This window comes from Lycium barbarum, chromosome 3 (assembly GCF_019175385.1).
Source record: "Lycium barbarum isolate Lr01 chromosome 3, ASM1917538v2, whole genome shotgun sequence".
NCBI lineage: Eukaryota > Viridiplantae > Streptophyta > Magnoliopsida > Solanales > Solanaceae > Lycium > Lycium barbarum.
In genome coordinates, this window is record NC_083339.1 from 148,322,747 (window position 1) to 148,339,897 (window position 17,151).

At 34.9% G+C, this 17,151-nt stretch overlaps 2 protein-coding genes across 2 annotated transcripts; one reads left to right on the forward strand and one right to left on the reverse strand.

Annotated features, from left to right (window-relative positions):
* The first annotated feature begins 2,537 nt into the window (after positions 1-2,537).
* Positions 2,538-12,581, forward strand: LOC132633546 (protein SLOW WALKER 2). The gene is made up of 16 exons (XM_060350035.1): positions 2,538-3,250; positions 4,371-4,446; positions 4,538-4,657; positions 5,022-5,097; positions 5,443-5,511; positions 5,612-5,692; positions 6,404-6,475; positions 7,014-7,106; positions 7,278-7,430; positions 7,744-7,827; positions 7,952-8,095; positions 9,158-9,247; positions 9,610-9,692; positions 9,787-10,137; positions 10,726-10,948; positions 11,564-12,581. The coding sequence occupies exons 1-16, from the start codon at positions 2,647-2,649 to the stop codon at positions 12,254-12,256; spliced, it is 3,012 nt and encodes a 1,003-aa protein (XP_060206018.1). The 5' UTR covers positions 2,538-2,646; the 3' UTR covers positions 12,257-12,581.
* A 980-nt stretch (positions 12,582-13,561) lies between these two features.
* Positions 13,562-15,483, reverse strand: LOC132633547 (17.4 kDa class III heat shock protein). Its single transcript, XM_060350036.1, has 3 exons — positions 15,326-15,483; positions 14,951-15,154; positions 13,562-14,029 (listed from the first exon to the last, which is right to left on the reverse strand). Exons 2-3 carry the CDS (start codon positions 15,137-15,139, stop codon positions 13,772-13,774), a joined length of 447 nt encoding a protein of 148 aa, XP_060206019.1. The 5' UTR covers positions 15,140-15,154; positions 15,326-15,483; the 3' UTR covers positions 13,562-13,771.
* Positions 15,484-17,151: the final 1,668 nt, after the last annotated feature.

The window sequence follows — 17,151 nt, forward strand, 5'->3', positions numbered from 1 at the left end:
CAATTTATTTCCACTCAGATATTGCATTTTTTTTAATGCCAAATGAAAAATTGTATAAGAGAATATCGTCGATCATTACGTTTCCCAATAATCTTAGTAAGAGCCCGTTTGACTTATCTTTTTTGAGTGTTTGGATGGTCAACTTATGAGCCATTTTATGCTTAAAATAAGCCCCCCAAAAAAAAAGTTAGCCCGTTTGGCTTGGCTTAAAAAAAACAGCTTATAAGCTGCTTTTTTAAGCCCATCCAAACAGGCTCTAAGTAATTAAATAATGTTTTTTATACGTTAGAACTTAAAATCCTTACAACAATCGCTCCATTATTTCTTTGTAATGTCAAAGATAACATGGTGTAATTGTATATATCTTAAGATTTAAGAGTGTAATTTTCCCATTTATGTTTAATTTATTTCGTTAGATTGATCTTTTATAGAACTCAATGTATAACTATGCATATTTGTCATATATTTTAGGGCAAAGGTGAAAATATACCTCTCAACTTTGCGATTTAGAATAAATATATCCTCGTTAACAAATTGGTGTATATATACCCTTGCCGTTACAAAATGACGCAAATATACTCCTACCCTTACACAAATAGTGCAAATATACCCTTTTCCAGGGGTGGATTTACCTTGGCCCGAGGGATATCACGTGACACTACTTCGTCGATTTTTTTTTACTAGATATACATATATAAATTAATAAATAAAAATAGAAGTTAAAAAATACAAGGACACTGCTTGTAAACAAAGCTACACATTGGCCTGGTGGTTAGGCACTCCAACTTTGAGTGAGAGGTTGCGGGTTCAAACATGGTCAAGCCCTTTTTTTTTTCCCTCTTACACTTCATTTAAATCCTAAAGAACCGTGCACTTAGTGGCAGTGGGTAGGGGTGTCAATGGTATTGTTCAGGCGGTTATTTTATAAAATTTATACCATGCCAATTTTTTGGTTATTTTATTTTGCATAACCAAAATTAGACTTTTTGCAACCGTCCGATCATCTCAATTTTTCTTCGGTATCAATATGGTTCAGTTAATTTTTCGATATTTTATATAGAAAACGTCATATAAAGTCACAAGTAGAAGTTGTACACGACACCATGCATACTTGTATAAGACTTCGCTAAAAACTCCATAGACATTTTATTATTTAAAAGGTGAAGAATCAAGAAAACATGAATCACAACAAGAATAGAGATCCATCCCACTATTTTGTAGTAGTGTAAGATAATACTCCCTCTGTTTCAATTTATGTGAACCTATTTCCTTTTTAATCTGTGCCAAAATGAATGACCTCTTTTCTAATTTTAAAAAACAAATTCACTTTGTGAAATGATTTACAGCCACACAAATATTCAAGACTTATTTTGAATGACAAGTTTCAAAAGTCTTCACTCTTTCTTAAATGTCGTGCCCAGTCAAATGAGTTCACATAAATTGAAATGGAGGGAGTATTAAATAAAGACAAAAATTTAGATCATACGAGCGGAAAGTAATCAATCAACACGAGACACAAGAACTGAGTCTAATAAGATTTTGTATCCAATAAAAGAATTTAAATCACACGTGACTGATGATTATCTTGTAGCTTGCTATTTAAGATCGTTGAAATAACTTGTAACTTAGTGATTAATACTTGAGATTTAGTTTCAATGGGAGTAACATAACATGTTTTGAAGTTGGAATTTTAGTGTTAATTACTTCTTGCCGACTTGTAGTCATTTCCATCACCCCAGGTACAAGTCGAAAAATTCAATGTTTTATTAATTTTAAACTTAATATATAAAATATATTTTCCACATATAAGTATTTTCGGTACAGTTCGGTATTTTTTTGGTTTATTTTTATAAAATATATAACCTACCCGTTTTTTCGGTACGGTTAGAATTTATTTAAAATCGTCGGTCTTATTAAAAAATTCTAATAATCGTTTGGTACGGTTCCATTCGATCGGTTAAGTCGGTTTTACAAAACCACTGACACCCCTAGCAGTGGGCACAATTTGGTAGAAAGCTTTTGACTCATAGCCTTAAAGCCCTTAAGTAGTTTATTCATTTGCAACCCTTATAGTAGTTTATTCATTTGCTCACTTCTTTAAATGGTGAAACTGCTTATAAAAAATCATGTGTAAGCCCTTGCCCTTTTCGCTAACGAGATTTCTTTTAAAAACTATTTAGCTTATTTTTAATTAAAAAATGCCATGTGGCTTTTAAAAAGTCTACCAATTTTTTTTTTTTTTGAGTAGACAGATTTTTCTAACGCCACATGGTAATTTTTTTCTGATGGATCGGGTCTAGTTCGTTTTAAAAAAATATTTCCATGGATTAAAAAAAAATCTACTCATTTTTTTAAACAAACCAGACCCGATCTACCAATAAAAAAATTATTATGTGACTTTAGAAAAATATATCTACTAAAAAAATGAATAAATTTTTTAATTAAAAAATAAACTAAATAATTTTAAAAAAAAAAAAATCCGTCAGCAAACAAGATATATTTACAAATAAAAAGTTGACCCAGTTCCAATTTCTGTGGGCCGGGCGAAAACTAAAGCCCAAAATGTAATCACTTTCTGTTTCTCAAACTAGTCTTAAACCCTTGTAAAATCCTGACCTCTCTTGTTGTTCCTCTCCATTGCTAATAATGGAGGATATTGAAGCCATCAAATCCGACGTTGCATCTTTTGCTTCTTCCCTCGGCCTTGCTACTTCATCTGGTTTCGACGACTCTGATTTCCGCAAAAAAGGTCGCATCAAAAAGGATACTAAAGATGGAAACCAAAACAACAAAAATCGAACCAACAACGATAAATTTGCCAAAAACAGCGATAAATTTGTCAAAAAACCGAAGGTGGAACCTCAAGTCGACAATAATAATAATTTATGGAATACGAAATACAAAAACATGCCGAAGCTTCCACTTGTGAAAGCAAGTGCATTGGCGATATGGTATGTTGATGCTGAAGAATTGGAGGAAAAGGTTATTGGAAGTGAGAAGAAGAGTACAGTTGTCGAGTTCAAGAATGTTGATGAATGGAAAAAGAAAGTGGAGAAGAAGAAGGAATTAGGGGAAAGGTTATTGGCGCAGTATGCTCAGGATTATGAGTCGTCGCGAGGGCAAAGTGGAGATATAAAGATGTTGCTTACTACGTTAAGGTCCGGTACTGCTGCTGATAAGATATCGGCTTTTTCGGTTATGATTGGGGATAATCCAACTGCTAATTTGAGATCGCTTGATGCTCTTTTAGGTAATTATTTTTGTCTCACTTTGTGTTCGTTATAGCTAATTGATGGAGGACCCTTAAGATTTTCACTAATTGAGTCGTTTGGTAGGCTGTATTTTAGAGAAAATAATACATCTATTAGCTTAATCCCTTGTTTGGTACTATTACATGGTTAAAGACAGGAATGCCCTTAATACACCAAACCAAACAGTGGATAAGAACTAATCCCAGCATTACTAATACACTCAATTCAATACTATTCTTATACACTCTACCAAACGACCCCTTAAGAGGATTCAAAATATGAAAAAGTAAACAATTGAAGAAGCCGAGGGATTCAATATCTATTATATATGCATGAAAATAATTAGTTTAACCTTGAATACACAGTGTAATTTTTCGCAGAATGAACCCCTTGCTCCCACTTGGCTCCGCTGCTGCTTATGTCAAACTTTTTCTAAGTCATTATATTGTAGCTCTCATATTTGGACCAGTAGCTTGTTATCATCTTGTATAAGGTCTTTTTTTTTTTCCATTTGTTCTAGTCATGCTGTAGTTAACTTATTGATATCCGTCAGCTAGTATATGTCTTATTACTATCACGTATGGTATAAATCATAAATGAACAGTCAAACATGTATTTCAACAAGAAAATACATCTCATGGAAGCTAATCCCATGTAATGTAAGAATCCTTTATTTTGTTAGAGTTCTGTATCTAGGAAGATATGGTTATTTCAATCAAGGATGTTACTTCTAGGTGTAGTGATATGCAAAAGGCAAAGGTCTAGACTTTGCGGATCAGTTAAAATTTCTTCTTTTTCATTGACCTGTCCCTAAGGAAATTACTGAAAACTTTCCATACTTAGTTGTAGCTTGTTGAAATCCTCCTATTCTTATGTACCCGTTCTTTGCTTTTCTATCCTTGTTGCTATACATATTCTCAATTGGGATATTTTTTTGTAACTTTCCAGTATTATTACTTCATAATCCTAATTGATTTTACATCAGGTTTGCATCTTCAATTATTAATTTTTTAATCTTTCCTTTCTCTTCTCTTAGAAGGCTGCAATATTGAGATTCTTTCTGGTGAGATTGTTTGTCATGAGTGCTTGTATCTAATCAAGATAAATAATGACATGTAGGGATGGTGACAGCTAAAGTTGGAAAGCGCCATGCTTTGTCAGGTTTGGAAGCATTGAAAGAACTTTTTGTTTCTAGGTGAGCTAAATTTTGTTTTTCCTTCCTTATTGCTCATTCTTATATGCTTAGTTGCCTCATTGTTTGACTACTTAGAATTCCTTCTATCCAGTTTGCTGCCTGATCGCAAGCTGAAGACACTCTTTCAGCGGCCGATAGATCATATTCCGGACACAAAAGATGGTTACTCGCTTCTACTCTTTTGGTATTGGGAGGAATGCTTGAAGCAAAGGTACACTTAAGCCAAATTTCAGCAAATGTTTCATGGTAACAATATTTGAGCTCCAACTATATGTGAAGCATTCTTTTAAAACTTGAGCCAACTTTGAGGAGTGGTCCAAGTACACCATGATCCACCAGAAGTTTTAGGTTGATATGTCTCATGGGCTTGTACTTCCATGATACTCCGTCAATGTGGAGAATAGACATTTTGCACTTGGTTATATTTGATATTACTCTAATCGAGTTCCTGAAGTGAGGATTGGTCTAAACTTCAGAGACTATGTTGGAATCTTATTCCAATAATTCACTTTATTATACGCTTGTTTATTTTGCTGCCATGTTGATCTTCAGCTAAATAGGGTTTTCTGTTTCAGGTATGAGCGGTATATCGCTGCTCTTGAGGAAGCATCAAGAGATGTCTTAGATATACTCAAAGACAAGGCGTTAAAGGTTGTTATCGACAATTTTATTGCACATTTGTACAGTTGCCTATGTTTCTCCTCAAAGCAAATTCTTCTTCAATGTTTTTAAGCTAATCGTCTCTTAGAAAAGGAGAAAATCATGACTTGCGAAAAACCTTTTATTGCTTCTTCTTGCTGTTTACGCTATCGGGACCTACAAAATGAATGAAATTCTCCAACTGCTAACCTAAAGTTTGTATTTTCTGAGTGTCCAGTGAAAGACTTAGATGTCTTCGTAGGGTATAAGATGTATCTGAATCTCAATATAATCTCGTTTAGTTTATGTGGTCCAGAAAAGTGGGGAAATACTTATATGTGTATTTATATTTTGTAGACAGTTTATGTTTTGCTAAAGTGCAAACCAGAACAAGAGCGCCGATTGCTTGCTGCCCTTGTAAACAAGGTATGCCGGTTTACCTTATTGCTTTTGATGCCATTTACTTTGTTCTCGAGAGTTCTTGGGACCGTGGAGCTCCAGCTAATATCTTTTGGCTTTGTTGCAGCTAGGAGATCCTAAAAACAAGGTTGCATCTAATGCTGATTATCACCTATCAAAGCTTTTGGCTGACCATCCAAATATGAAGGTAAAACAAAGTATTTGGTTGAACGTGCTTAGACATACAAGAATTGATAGAAAATGGTGCTTAGACATACAAGTAATTTTTTTCTAGAACTGATAAATGTTTGCTTGTTTGTTAGCTTTGACATTCATATATTGATTCCATCTTTAGCCTGTACATCCCTCATGTTGTGACATTCATGATAATAAAGCAAACATCTTAGTTCTTCAAAAGGAAAAAAAATGGTGCAAACAGCTTTGGGACGATGTTAACTCTAAATTTCCAAGTTGGCTTCAAGAAGTGACACTAAAAGGGAAAAAGCTACTTTTAAGAGTGCTCTTTGAAAGCCCATCTGAAGGATGTTGTTCACGCATAAATCTATTCCATGTAGAATGGAGAAATGAGGCATAGTTGTAATTTCATCAAATTGTTAGAAGTTGGTGCGTATACAAATCTAACTTAGCTGTGATATCTGAATAAGACCAAGCAGGATAATGTGCTCTTTGAAAATGGTTCTGTTATTAGAATATTGTGCTTTGAAATGCCTATTAGAAATAAGGATTTTATTTCCCAAGCACGCGCGATGTTTTGGTGGTTTGTACTAGTTCATCGAAGTCTCTGAGTAGCTGGACTATACACAAGCTGTTGGGAAGCACCCATCTTAGCATTATTGGAGTGCACTTATGATTTCTGTTGTTATAGTTTGTCGTTTAATGTGTTATTTTTGTCGTGCAGGCTGTGGTGATTGAAGAAGTAGATAATTTTCTTTTCCGGCCTCGTCTGGTATTGCGAGCCAAGTATCATGCTGTATGTCGAAACTTTATTGCTATCTTTTGTGCATGTTGCACTTGATACTTCTTGGTTGTATTTGCTATTGCTTATACCTTTCGTCCCCTTCAAGCTCTATTTGTTTGTGATATGATAATTCTTGTTCGACAGAGTATGTCTATCCAAATTCTTCCTGTCATTGAGAAGTATAAAGTTTTTTAAAAAGTAAGACCAGCTGTAATTGTCGTTTATGATTCTTGACCAGGTCTGTTTAGTTTGGATCACGAGAGCTGGTACATTGATGTGATCCTTGTCCTTTTCGTGATCTACTGTTTTTGAAACTTACTTTTGCTTCATCTCTTGACTTGCTCATTCAATGCGAATATGTTTATGTTTCCTGTATATCAGCATACATCAATAAGAACTCAGGTGGCAAGTCTTGTTGAACTTATTTGTTGTTCCAATTTCCTGCGACATCTCTAAATATGCTGATGCAGACATGTAGTTCTAAAGTCGTCTAGATATTGCTGATGCTGAATATTAGTCCTAACGTCCTACGTATCTGTAATTGTGACAGGTTAATTTTTTAAGCCAAATTCGCTTAAGTCACAGGGGAGATGGCCCAAAGGTGGCAAAGCGTTTGATAGATGTATATTTTGCTCTATTTAAGGTATGATCTAGAGCTGCCATAGTTCAATAAGTTCCTTCTGTCCATTTTTGCTCTTTCTTCTTATTAGAAGTGAGAGCTTCAAATTTTATGATTGAAGCTCATCAAATGTTTCTGGTCTCACTCCATGGAATATTTTTCTTTACCTCCTTTTATCCCGAATCAACATTTCAGGTATTAATATCTGAAGCAGGGGAAGGACGGATGGTGAATAAGAAGAGCGAGGGACACAAAGAGGTTTCTGGCACTTCGAAAGATAAGAAAGAAAAAGATTCATCAGAAACTCATGTGGAAATGGATTCACGCTTACTATCAGCACTTCTTACGGTTTGTGTTGACTAGTCTAGTTTTTGTTCTATTTCTTTTTTGTTAATTCTTCTGGATCTGCACACAGAGTAACTTCATTTTTCAAAGGAGCATTTGCATTTGTGGACTTGGTTTCCACTTTCCACATACAATCACGTTTGCCCCTTTTACATTCCATGTCCAACAACTTCACTTTATGATTCTTCACTAGTCTCAACCCGAGCTTGCTCAATCATGGCAGCTTTTTGCATTAGTACTCAGTATGTTTCACTATTTCTGCTGGTTTGGAAAAAAATAGTGATCTGCTCCATTTGCACAACTTTCTCCTTTGCAGGGTGTGAATAGAGCATTCCCTTATGTTTCAAGTGATGAAGCTGATGATGTAATTCAGGCCCATACACCTGTGTTGTTTCAGCTAGTAAGCTCTAATTTATGATAGTGGTCATAAAGTTCTTGTGGATGTCTACTCGCTCGATTGTTGGATAAGTATCTGGTTTTTTTTAATTTGATTTATCATTCTAATATTTGCTTGGGATGTGCAGGTTCATTCAACGAACTTTAATGTTGGAGTTCAAGCTCTCATGCTCCTAGATAAGATCTCAGCAAAAAATCACATTGTTAGTGATCGGTTTTATCGTGCCTTGTATGCAAAGCTCCTGCTACCAGCTGCAATGAATTCTTCCAAAGTACGTGGAAACCTTCATAATTCTATTCTTGTGCTTTCTGGTTCAATTTAAGCTTTGATAGGGCAAACATACACTTTAAGAATTCCCTTCCCCTCAGCTTCTTGGTGTGGTTTATCAATACATTTACCAATTCTCAAAAAAGGAATTCCCTTCCCCTCTCAAACTAAAAAAAAGAATGCCACCTTTCTATGATTAAAAACAACTTAATTTTGAAATTCCCCTTTTACACTTAGTGAAATGATTAACAACCACACAAATGTCTAAGGTTTGTTTTAGACCACAAATTTCAACTTTGTGCTAAGTCAAACGGTGCCGCATAAATTGGGACGGAGGGAGTACTTTTCAATTTTTGGAAGTGTGTGTAACAAGCGCAAGGTGATAGAAGTTTGAACAATCTTGAATTAACACTTCGGTCCTTTACAGTTGTTTAGGGGGGGGGGGGGGTTGTGGACTGCTAGATTAACCTTTGTGTTGGCAACTTGGCATTGCTGAGGTCAAGATCAATACGACACTACACTTGTTTCTAGTACCTTTGTTTTGTTTTCAATTGCTTCTGGTCTGGTCTATTTTGTAAGCTTTAGATGCAGACTTGATTTGCGATCTTATGACAGCAAAGGCCTATAGGGTACTTAGAGATTTGACGTGATTAAAGATTATAATTAGGGTTATGGGATTTGTTTTTCAAGGCTGACTTCTAGGTTTGGCAAATTTGAAGATTCCGATTGTGCTTAACTTGGTGGTATTCTTTTTTCCCATGCTCAACTTAGTAGAAAGCCAAATGACAAATGTCTGTTACATCCAAGGAAGGCTTAGGTTACCTTATCAAGATAGTAATAACAATATTGGGCTCGACAGTGTGGTAATTGGTGTGAGTATGATCTAAATAGGATCATTGGAGGGAAAGTGTATCACAATGTATCACTTCTTTGCAATGCTGGTTATGACATGTATTCATTCAATTGATGACGTCTTGTGCTTCAGTTAGGACCTAACCGTTGCATTTCTTGCGGCCTTAGTCTTTTCCTGATTATTGTCTGATGCATGTTCTGGTTTTATCTGCAGGAGGAATTGTTTATTGGACTACTACTTAGGGCTATGAAAAATGATGTAAATGTGAAGCGAATTGCTGCATTCTCGAAGCGTTTGTTACAGGTTTGTGCATGGTGTAAATTTGTTCTTATGTAAAACCTTACTTAGTTAGCAATACAGAAAGAGCACAGCACACTTAGGTGTATTGAGGCAATTCTTTTGTCATGTATTCTCCATAATTTGTATAGTAGGCTGTTAAATAGCTTTGCCCAAGACACTGAAGAACTACACTAATCCAAACATAGTTTAGGGAAAATTGCTACTCGAAGCTGTATATTGCATTCATTCTTACTTTACTTCATCAAGGAGCTTACTCTTTTCGACCTATGCTTGATTTTCCATTGAATTTGATTTCAAAATCCCACGTACTGTTGTTGCCTCTTGAGAATTTGTTTTTGTTAATATTGAGTGTGTGGTATTAACAGGTTGCAATTCAGCAGCCGCCTCAATACGCATGTGGGTGTCTGTTTCTCCTGTCTGAGGTCCTTAAATCAAAACCAACTCTCTGGTAGGTTTGCTAGGAATAGTATGCATTGACGAAGTTTACGGCATGGCTAAAATATCTTGCTTGCAATGTAAAATGTCTCAACTTTCTTATGCAGGAATATGATGCTTCAGAGTGAGTCTGTTGATGATGATCTTGAGCATTTTGAAGATATTATAGAAGAAGATGAAAATCAACCCAGTCCACCAAATAGAACGGATAATGCAAGTGAAGTTGAAGCTAATCACTTGGAAAATGGCAATCACTCCCTGCAAGATGAAGGTGGTTCTTCTGAGCCTGATGATGATGATTCACTCCAAGCTAATGAGTCGCCTGCTAGAGGGGGTTTAGATGAGCCAAAGGAATCTAGATTGCTGTCGGGATTTAGCAAACTTCTACCTGAGGGTTCAAATGAAAAGCTCTTATTGCCCGGAGGATATGATACACGGCACAGAGAACCTTCATTCTGGTACTGTTATTTTCCTCCTTCTGGCCTTAAATGTTAATTAAAGATCAAAGACTACCTTGCTTATCTTGCTGCCTTCAGTTTAACTGGCTATGATTCCTTTTTGGCTTGAGCTCTACACTTTGTTACTTCCTCTTTTTCCTTTTACACGACGGGGTTTGATTGGACACTGAAATTTAAGAAAGAAATGGAACATTTGATACCTAAGTGACAGCTATATAGCATACCAGAAACATCCTTAGAGTTGTTTGGTCTACAACCTGCCATTTCACTTCTATAAGATCGTCTCATTTAGGGTCGTAAGCTGGCCAAGACACCACTGTTATCCAGAAAAACAGAATGTCTCATCTAGGGTAAAAGGATAATATTAAAATTAAAAAGGTGTCCAAAGGTAGAAAGGTGATGGGGACGGATCAATAACGAAAGAGAGTCATAAAGTAGAACGGTGGGAGATATGCCAATTAATTGTTGCATTGTTGTTGCCGGCATGCAAACCACTCTTAGTGCCAGTAATAGATTTTTTTTTATCAATTTCTTCTGAGTATACAGAGAATATATAATTTTCCTTCTCTGTCTTTTATGAATTGACAGCAATGCAGACCGTGTTAGCTGGTGGGAGCTGATGGTACTTGCATCGCATGCGCATCCATCAGTTGCAACCATGGCTAGAACCCTTCTTTCAGGAGCTAACATTGTGTACAATGGTAATCCCCTGAATGATCTTTCGCTGACTGCTTTTCTCGACAAGTTCATGGAAAAGAAACCGAAACATAACACTTGGCATGGTGGCTCCCAAATTGAACCTGCTAAGAAGGTTAGTTTTGTTAGATAACAAAAGATGTCCTATTAGTATACCACTTTGATTGGGGCTTTGTTTTGATTTACTTATAAGGTGTTTCACTAAGCTTATAAGCTAGTCAAACTGGCTTGTAGATATTTTTTTAGCTTATCTACGCTTTTGGTAAACACGAAAGTGCCTACAAGCCAAAATCAATCAAAAGCCATACGCCGGTTATCCCAACTTATGACTGTTTATAAGTACTTTTGATTTGACCAAGATTTTACTCTTTAATCCTTAATATTTTTCAAAATTTTCAAATATCTTCCCCAAAACAAAAGTTCCAACTTCCTCTCTACTACTGTCTCTCTCGTTCCTCCTTTTCTTCACGGATACTTTTAATTTATAATTTCCTGCAAGATTATTTTGTCATTCCAACGAAAGAACAACTTATCAACTTCTTTTTACCAAACACTACTACTTCTTATTAACAGTTTCAACACTTTGCACGCCACCGTTTTTCAATACTTGAACCTTATCTGCTATGTGGAAACATTTTTAAAATGAACCTCATCAGCTATTTACGATCAACTAATCCAAAAGGGCTCTGAATCATCTTGTTTCATTACATCTCTCTCATTTTTGTTGCAGCTTGACATGCAAGGGCAGCTGATTGGGTCAGAAATTCTTTCCTTGGCTGAAACAGATGTACCCCCTGAGGATCTTGTCTTCCACAAATTCTACGTGAATAAGATGAAGTCCTCGAAGAAACCAAAGAAGAAAAAGAAGAAGACACCGGAGGATGATGCTGCTGAGGAGTTTTTGGTTGCTGACGGTAGCGATGTCGAAGATGAGATTGATGAAGACGCTGCTGACGACAGTGAAAATGAGGAGATTGACAGCATGTTAGAATCCGGTGGACTTCCCTTGGAAGCTAATGGTGAATACGATTACAGTGATTTGGACGACGTTGTTAATGAAGACGATGATGAATTGATTGGTGATGCCAGCGATGAGGATATGGATGCCCTTTTGGAAAACGATGGAGCTAACATTAATTCCGGCAGTGATGACGACAATGATGCAGAAAAGGCAAATGACGATGACGAAGAGGATGATGTACATCAAAGAAAAAAGAAAAGAAGGAAAGACAAGCGTGTGGGAAAATCCCCATTTGCTAGCCTTGACGACTATGAACATTTGCTTAACGAGGACAACAGTACAAAAGAGAGCCCCAAAAAGCACATTAAATCAAGAACGAAGAGAAAGAGTAACGAGGAGATTCCAAAAGAGAGCACAGAAAAGCCCGCTAAATCAAGAAAGCAGAGGAAGAGTTCAAAATAGGTTTGTCCTTTATTTACATGGTAGAGTTACTAATTTTGATAACCTATCCTGGCAGATTCTCCTGAGATAGGTAAAGGAGCTCTTTTGATACCAATAGTTGACTCAATCATGTCAGCTCTCGTGTATTGTGTTATAATTTTAGCTGATAATGCAGCGTCATTCGTAGGTTCTTTTTCCTCCTTGTGTAACGATAGCTTTGCTAAAGTCATATTTGCATCGTCACAGTCCGTCTTATGATAACTTTGCAAGTGTCCTATTCACATCATTTGTGACAACGATTATTACAGGAAGTGCAAAGCCGCGGGTATAAATCCGTTCCATCTTATTGCTCGTACTACTACCGAGTAGCTGACAGTCATTCTTTATCATCACATGAATCAGACTTTGTAACATTTAATCAATCCTAATTCCAATTTTTGCGCGGATTGCCCTTCTTTTGGGGGGTGGTCTTTAAATTTTGCTCTTCATATTTATTGATCTTTAAATTATGCCCCTCATATTGTTGGTCTTTAATTTTTGCCCTTCGCATTGCAACTCTGAGCGTTTACGCAAAAATTATGAGGTTCTAAGTTCGAACCTTCGTTTAAGCATAAATTAAAAAAAAATTGTAAAGCAAAATTTGAGTCGCGTGTATGTCGGATTTGGTATACGCTTGTTAAGAAATTATCAAATTTATATCGGACCTGATATATTCATGTCTTATAGGCAGATTTGACATAAGTATGTCGAGTTCGGCATAACTTTAATAATTTCTTAAAAAATTTATATTGGTAAAAGCATATTTATGAGCAAACTTTTATATTGAATCCGATATAAACTTGACATAAGTATGCCAAATTTGACATAACTTTAATAATTCCTTAAAAAATTTATACCGATGAAGCATATTTATGGGCAAACTTTTATATCGAATCCGACATAAATTTGTTAAGAAATTATCAAAATTATACTGAATCCAACATACTTATGTCAAGTTTACTCATAAGACATAAATATGTCAAATCCGACATAATTTTAATAATTTCTTCACAAGTATATATCAATAGAAGCATAACAAAATTTAAATTCTGCTTTACGAATTTTTTTTAAATTTTAACTGTATAAGAGTTCAAATCTGAAACCATAGATTTTAATGGAAAGACAAAATTTTAAAATTTTAAATATAAGGGGCAAAATTTAAAGACCACCCAAAACAGGGCAATCCGCACCTAATTTCTGTCTCTGGAGAATTGAACAAAGAATTCTCGAATAATTGGAGACTACTGTTCAATTGTATTTTAACATCAATCGAAAATGAGGAAAACAGACAATGCAACCTTGGCAATCACTTTCATTTTCTAGAATAGCAGGACGACAGTTCAGAATGAACTTTACATCAGAATTTTGAGACAAGGCACCCAAGCCTAGTTGAACAAAATGCAACTCCATTAAAAGGTCTCCATCCACAAGAACTACAGAGATACATCTGATGCAGATGAATTAAGACACACAAATGTGCATTGATGATAACTTAATTCATGAAATTGCAACCTCAACAGTCTTAGACTTAGGGGGTGGAGGCAGCTTCTCAACTGTGACAGTCAAAACCCCATTTTCACATTTAGCAGTAATTGCAGAAACATTGCAGTCATCAGGCAGCCTGAATTTCCTCATGAGTTTGAGAGGTGGCCTCCTCTCCATCCTCACGTACTTGCATCCTTCTTCTTCGCTCTCCTCGCGCTTCCTCTTCCCGTTGCTTCGTATCACCAGCGTGTTCTCATCTTCCACCGTCACCTGTCACACATTTCAATAAGTAACAATCAGATACGTAAAGAGTCTACTGCAAAGGTCACCAATAACTAATTCTCTTGAATATCAGTGAAATTTACAAGCACAAGCGTCAAAACCAACCCCTTCCTTTAGAGGAGACATGGAGTTTGAAATTTATGAGCTTCTGCAACGACCTCAAGTTATACAGTAATAACTAAACTCGCAATCAAGTATTTATAATTACATGTACAGATTCTGAACAAATGCGACAAAATTCACGTAAGCCCATTAGGCTACCAGCTAAATTTGCCTACCATTCGCATCTAGTAACACTTATCCAACCCGTCCCGGGTTTAAATGGGTTAACTTATGACCCATTTGAACTAGAAAAGGACGCTATTGGATGAAAAATGTAATGGGTCTAGTAAAATATAATACTTCACGAAAAATTATACTCCCTTCGTCCGAAGAAAATTGTCTTAATTTGATAGACATAATTTAAGAAATAAAAGAAAACCTTTTAAAATGTGTGAAACTTTTAAAATGTGTGGTTCAAAACAAACCTATGATCGTACCTCATAAAATTAAATTATTTTTTATTTTAAATATAAAAATGTGCTAATCTTTTTTGTAACAAATTAAAAATAAAAGGAAGATAATCAAACGGAGGGAGTAAGAATTAGCTTTCACTTTTGTGAATTTAAAAAAAAAAAAAAAAAAGAGAGAGAGAGAGAGAGGGGGAGAGAGGGGATAGATTATCAGGTCGAAATTAGGTCAAGTTAGGAAATTAAGTTCCATTTCAGTTTGGACGAGTTAGATTGTCACTTTAATATTGATTTAACTTATTTTAACCCGCTCATTTGCCAACTCACATGAAGATGAGTAAAATTGCAAGCTAGAAGAAAGGATCTGAGACATAATTGAAGATGGTGTTGTGATACAAACCTGAATGTCAGACTTGGATAAACCAGGAACATCCATATAGAAAATGTAGTCTTTTTGGGTATCAAGAATGTCCACTGGAATGCTACTTCTGTCTTCACTGCTCTCATTTGGCCTTGACGGAAAAACAAGCCTCTCAATTGATTCAGGGAAGTGGAGAAGTTGGCTCACCGCATCCACAACTGTGCTCATTTTCACACAAAAAATCTACACATTACACATTAACCATTAAATTACTTTTAGGTTAACCCCATAAAGAAAGGACATAATTACTCCAAAACTGATTATTATTCATAGATAAATAAAATGATGTGAAACCTGAAAAAGAAACCACCCGCACCCTCCCAATAATAGCATAATTTTGGAAAATTGTCTTACCAGTGCGAACTATTCGCTTCGATATTTAAGACTGTTGTATGTCTCTGGGAAAATACGAGGTTGTTCTTGAAAGAGATTATCTGACTGATGATAGGGAAAAAGGACGCAGCGAGTTCCTATTTAAAAAGGGGGGTATTGCTAAGTATCTACCTGGTGAAAGATACTTCTAGTAGGTTCTTGCTCTTTCTTTTTTTTTTTTTTCGATAATACGAAGTATCTAGAAGATTAGGAACTTGCCAGATATAGGGACACCTGTTATGTTTGGCGCATAGCCGTGATCTTCTCATACTTCTAGTATTTGTTAACGTGCAGATTTTGATTAATTTCCATGTATTAGGTTGGCACTTGACAGCAACTTAAAATAGGTACGAGATAGCTTCTACATATTTTACTTAATCCTAAAATGACAAAAATACTCATAATCTTTGTTTTAGCCAAGATCATGTATTCAGTGGCGGTCGAAGACGCTTCAAATCTAGAGGTGTTATCTCACAAAGGGTCCGTTTGGCTTAGCTTAAAAAAAATAGCTTATAAGCTAAAAAAAAAAATTAGAATAGAGAATTTATTTTAAGCATAAAATGACTTATAAATTAGCTAGCTAAACACTAAAAAAAAAATTGAAACTAAGCCAAACGGGCTCAAAGTTTTCCCTAAATTCAAATTCAATATTATTAAAAAACAATATCTATAAAATTAACGCCGATTTAAGAATTGTGCAAGCTACGTTGTGACAATAAGTTACTACGACTTCTATGAATTCTCCATCCGACACACATAAAATGTGTCTAAATTCCATGGGTGCCAATTGTACACCTACGTCTAAGCGCCTTGTCAAGCTCTTATTTCTCGAGTTAATAGATTATATCTTTAAACATCTTGGGGGAAATAAATAGAAAGACCTATATATACACACTCTCTTTCAATTTATGTAATATTTTTCACTTTTCGAAAGTTAATTTAATTAAACTTTAAAACTAAATTGAATAAGATTAATTCAATATTTTAAAATTAATATTATATATTTGAAAACAATATGAGTATACTATAAATTACAATTTTTTCTCATATTAATTTCACAAAAAATATATATTAAAATTCATACCGTTTGAATTTAAAAAAACAAAAAGTATCGTTAAATAGGGACAGAGGGAGTATGATTTATCTTTGGTCGTTTGTCTCATTTCTTCTTTTGTGTGGGACTTTGGATGGACTTGTCAATGACATTTTTAATAGGGTGACATCATGAAAAGCTAATATTTCAACAGGCCAGAAGGACCATCCTTTTGACAAAGTTACACCAAGTTACAGTAGTATCAGCTAATTAAATTGTGGGGAAATTATTGGAGGGAAGAAATATCTTTCTATTTTGGCTCAATTATGACCGACCGCTTTATATAATACTAGATCGCGTATGCCCGTGCGCATTATGAATTATAGTGTATCTATATAATGTAATTATGTTTGGATAGTGATAACATATATATATTATATTGCTAATAAACATACATAAATTTGCACTGTTTTTATGCATATATATATATATATACTATGTTCAAAACACGATTAATATAACATTGTTTTTAAGAAAACGTCAATTAGAATTATAATTTGACTAATTTATCTTATTCAATATTTGATCTCCATTTAATATTATTTTTTCTTTTACGACATTAATCTCTTTTCGCATTTATTAAAGTAAGGAAAAAATAAAAAAATAATTAAATTCTAGAATAAAAATGAAAAAGTAATTAAATTCTATATTATTTTAAAATATAAATATTTTAAGTATATTTATTTAGTAAACATAACAAATAAATGACATGACG

Excerpts from the sequence above, each read along its gene's own strand:
- LOC132633547 (XM_060350036.1), bottom strand. The coding sequence starts at position 15,139 with ATGAGCACAGTTGTGGATGCGGTGAGCCAACTTCTCCACTTCCCTGAA. Across the intron at positions 14,030-14,950 it reads TATCCAAGTCTGACATTCAG|GTGACGGTGGAAGATGAGAA; the intron begins GTTTGTATCACA and ends AATGTGTGACAG.
- LOC132633546 (XM_060350035.1), top strand. The coding sequence starts at position 2,647 with ATGGAGGATATTGAAGCCATCAAATCCGACGTTGCATCTTTTGCTTCT. Across the intron at positions 3,251-4,370 it reads ATCGCTTGATGCTCTTTTAG|GGATGGTGACAGCTAAAGTT; the intron begins GTAATTATTTTT and ends AATGACATGTAG. Across the intron at positions 4,658-5,021 it reads GAGGAATGCTTGAAGCAAAG|GTATGAGCGGTATATCGCTG; the intron begins GTACACTTAAGC and ends TTTCTGTTTCAG.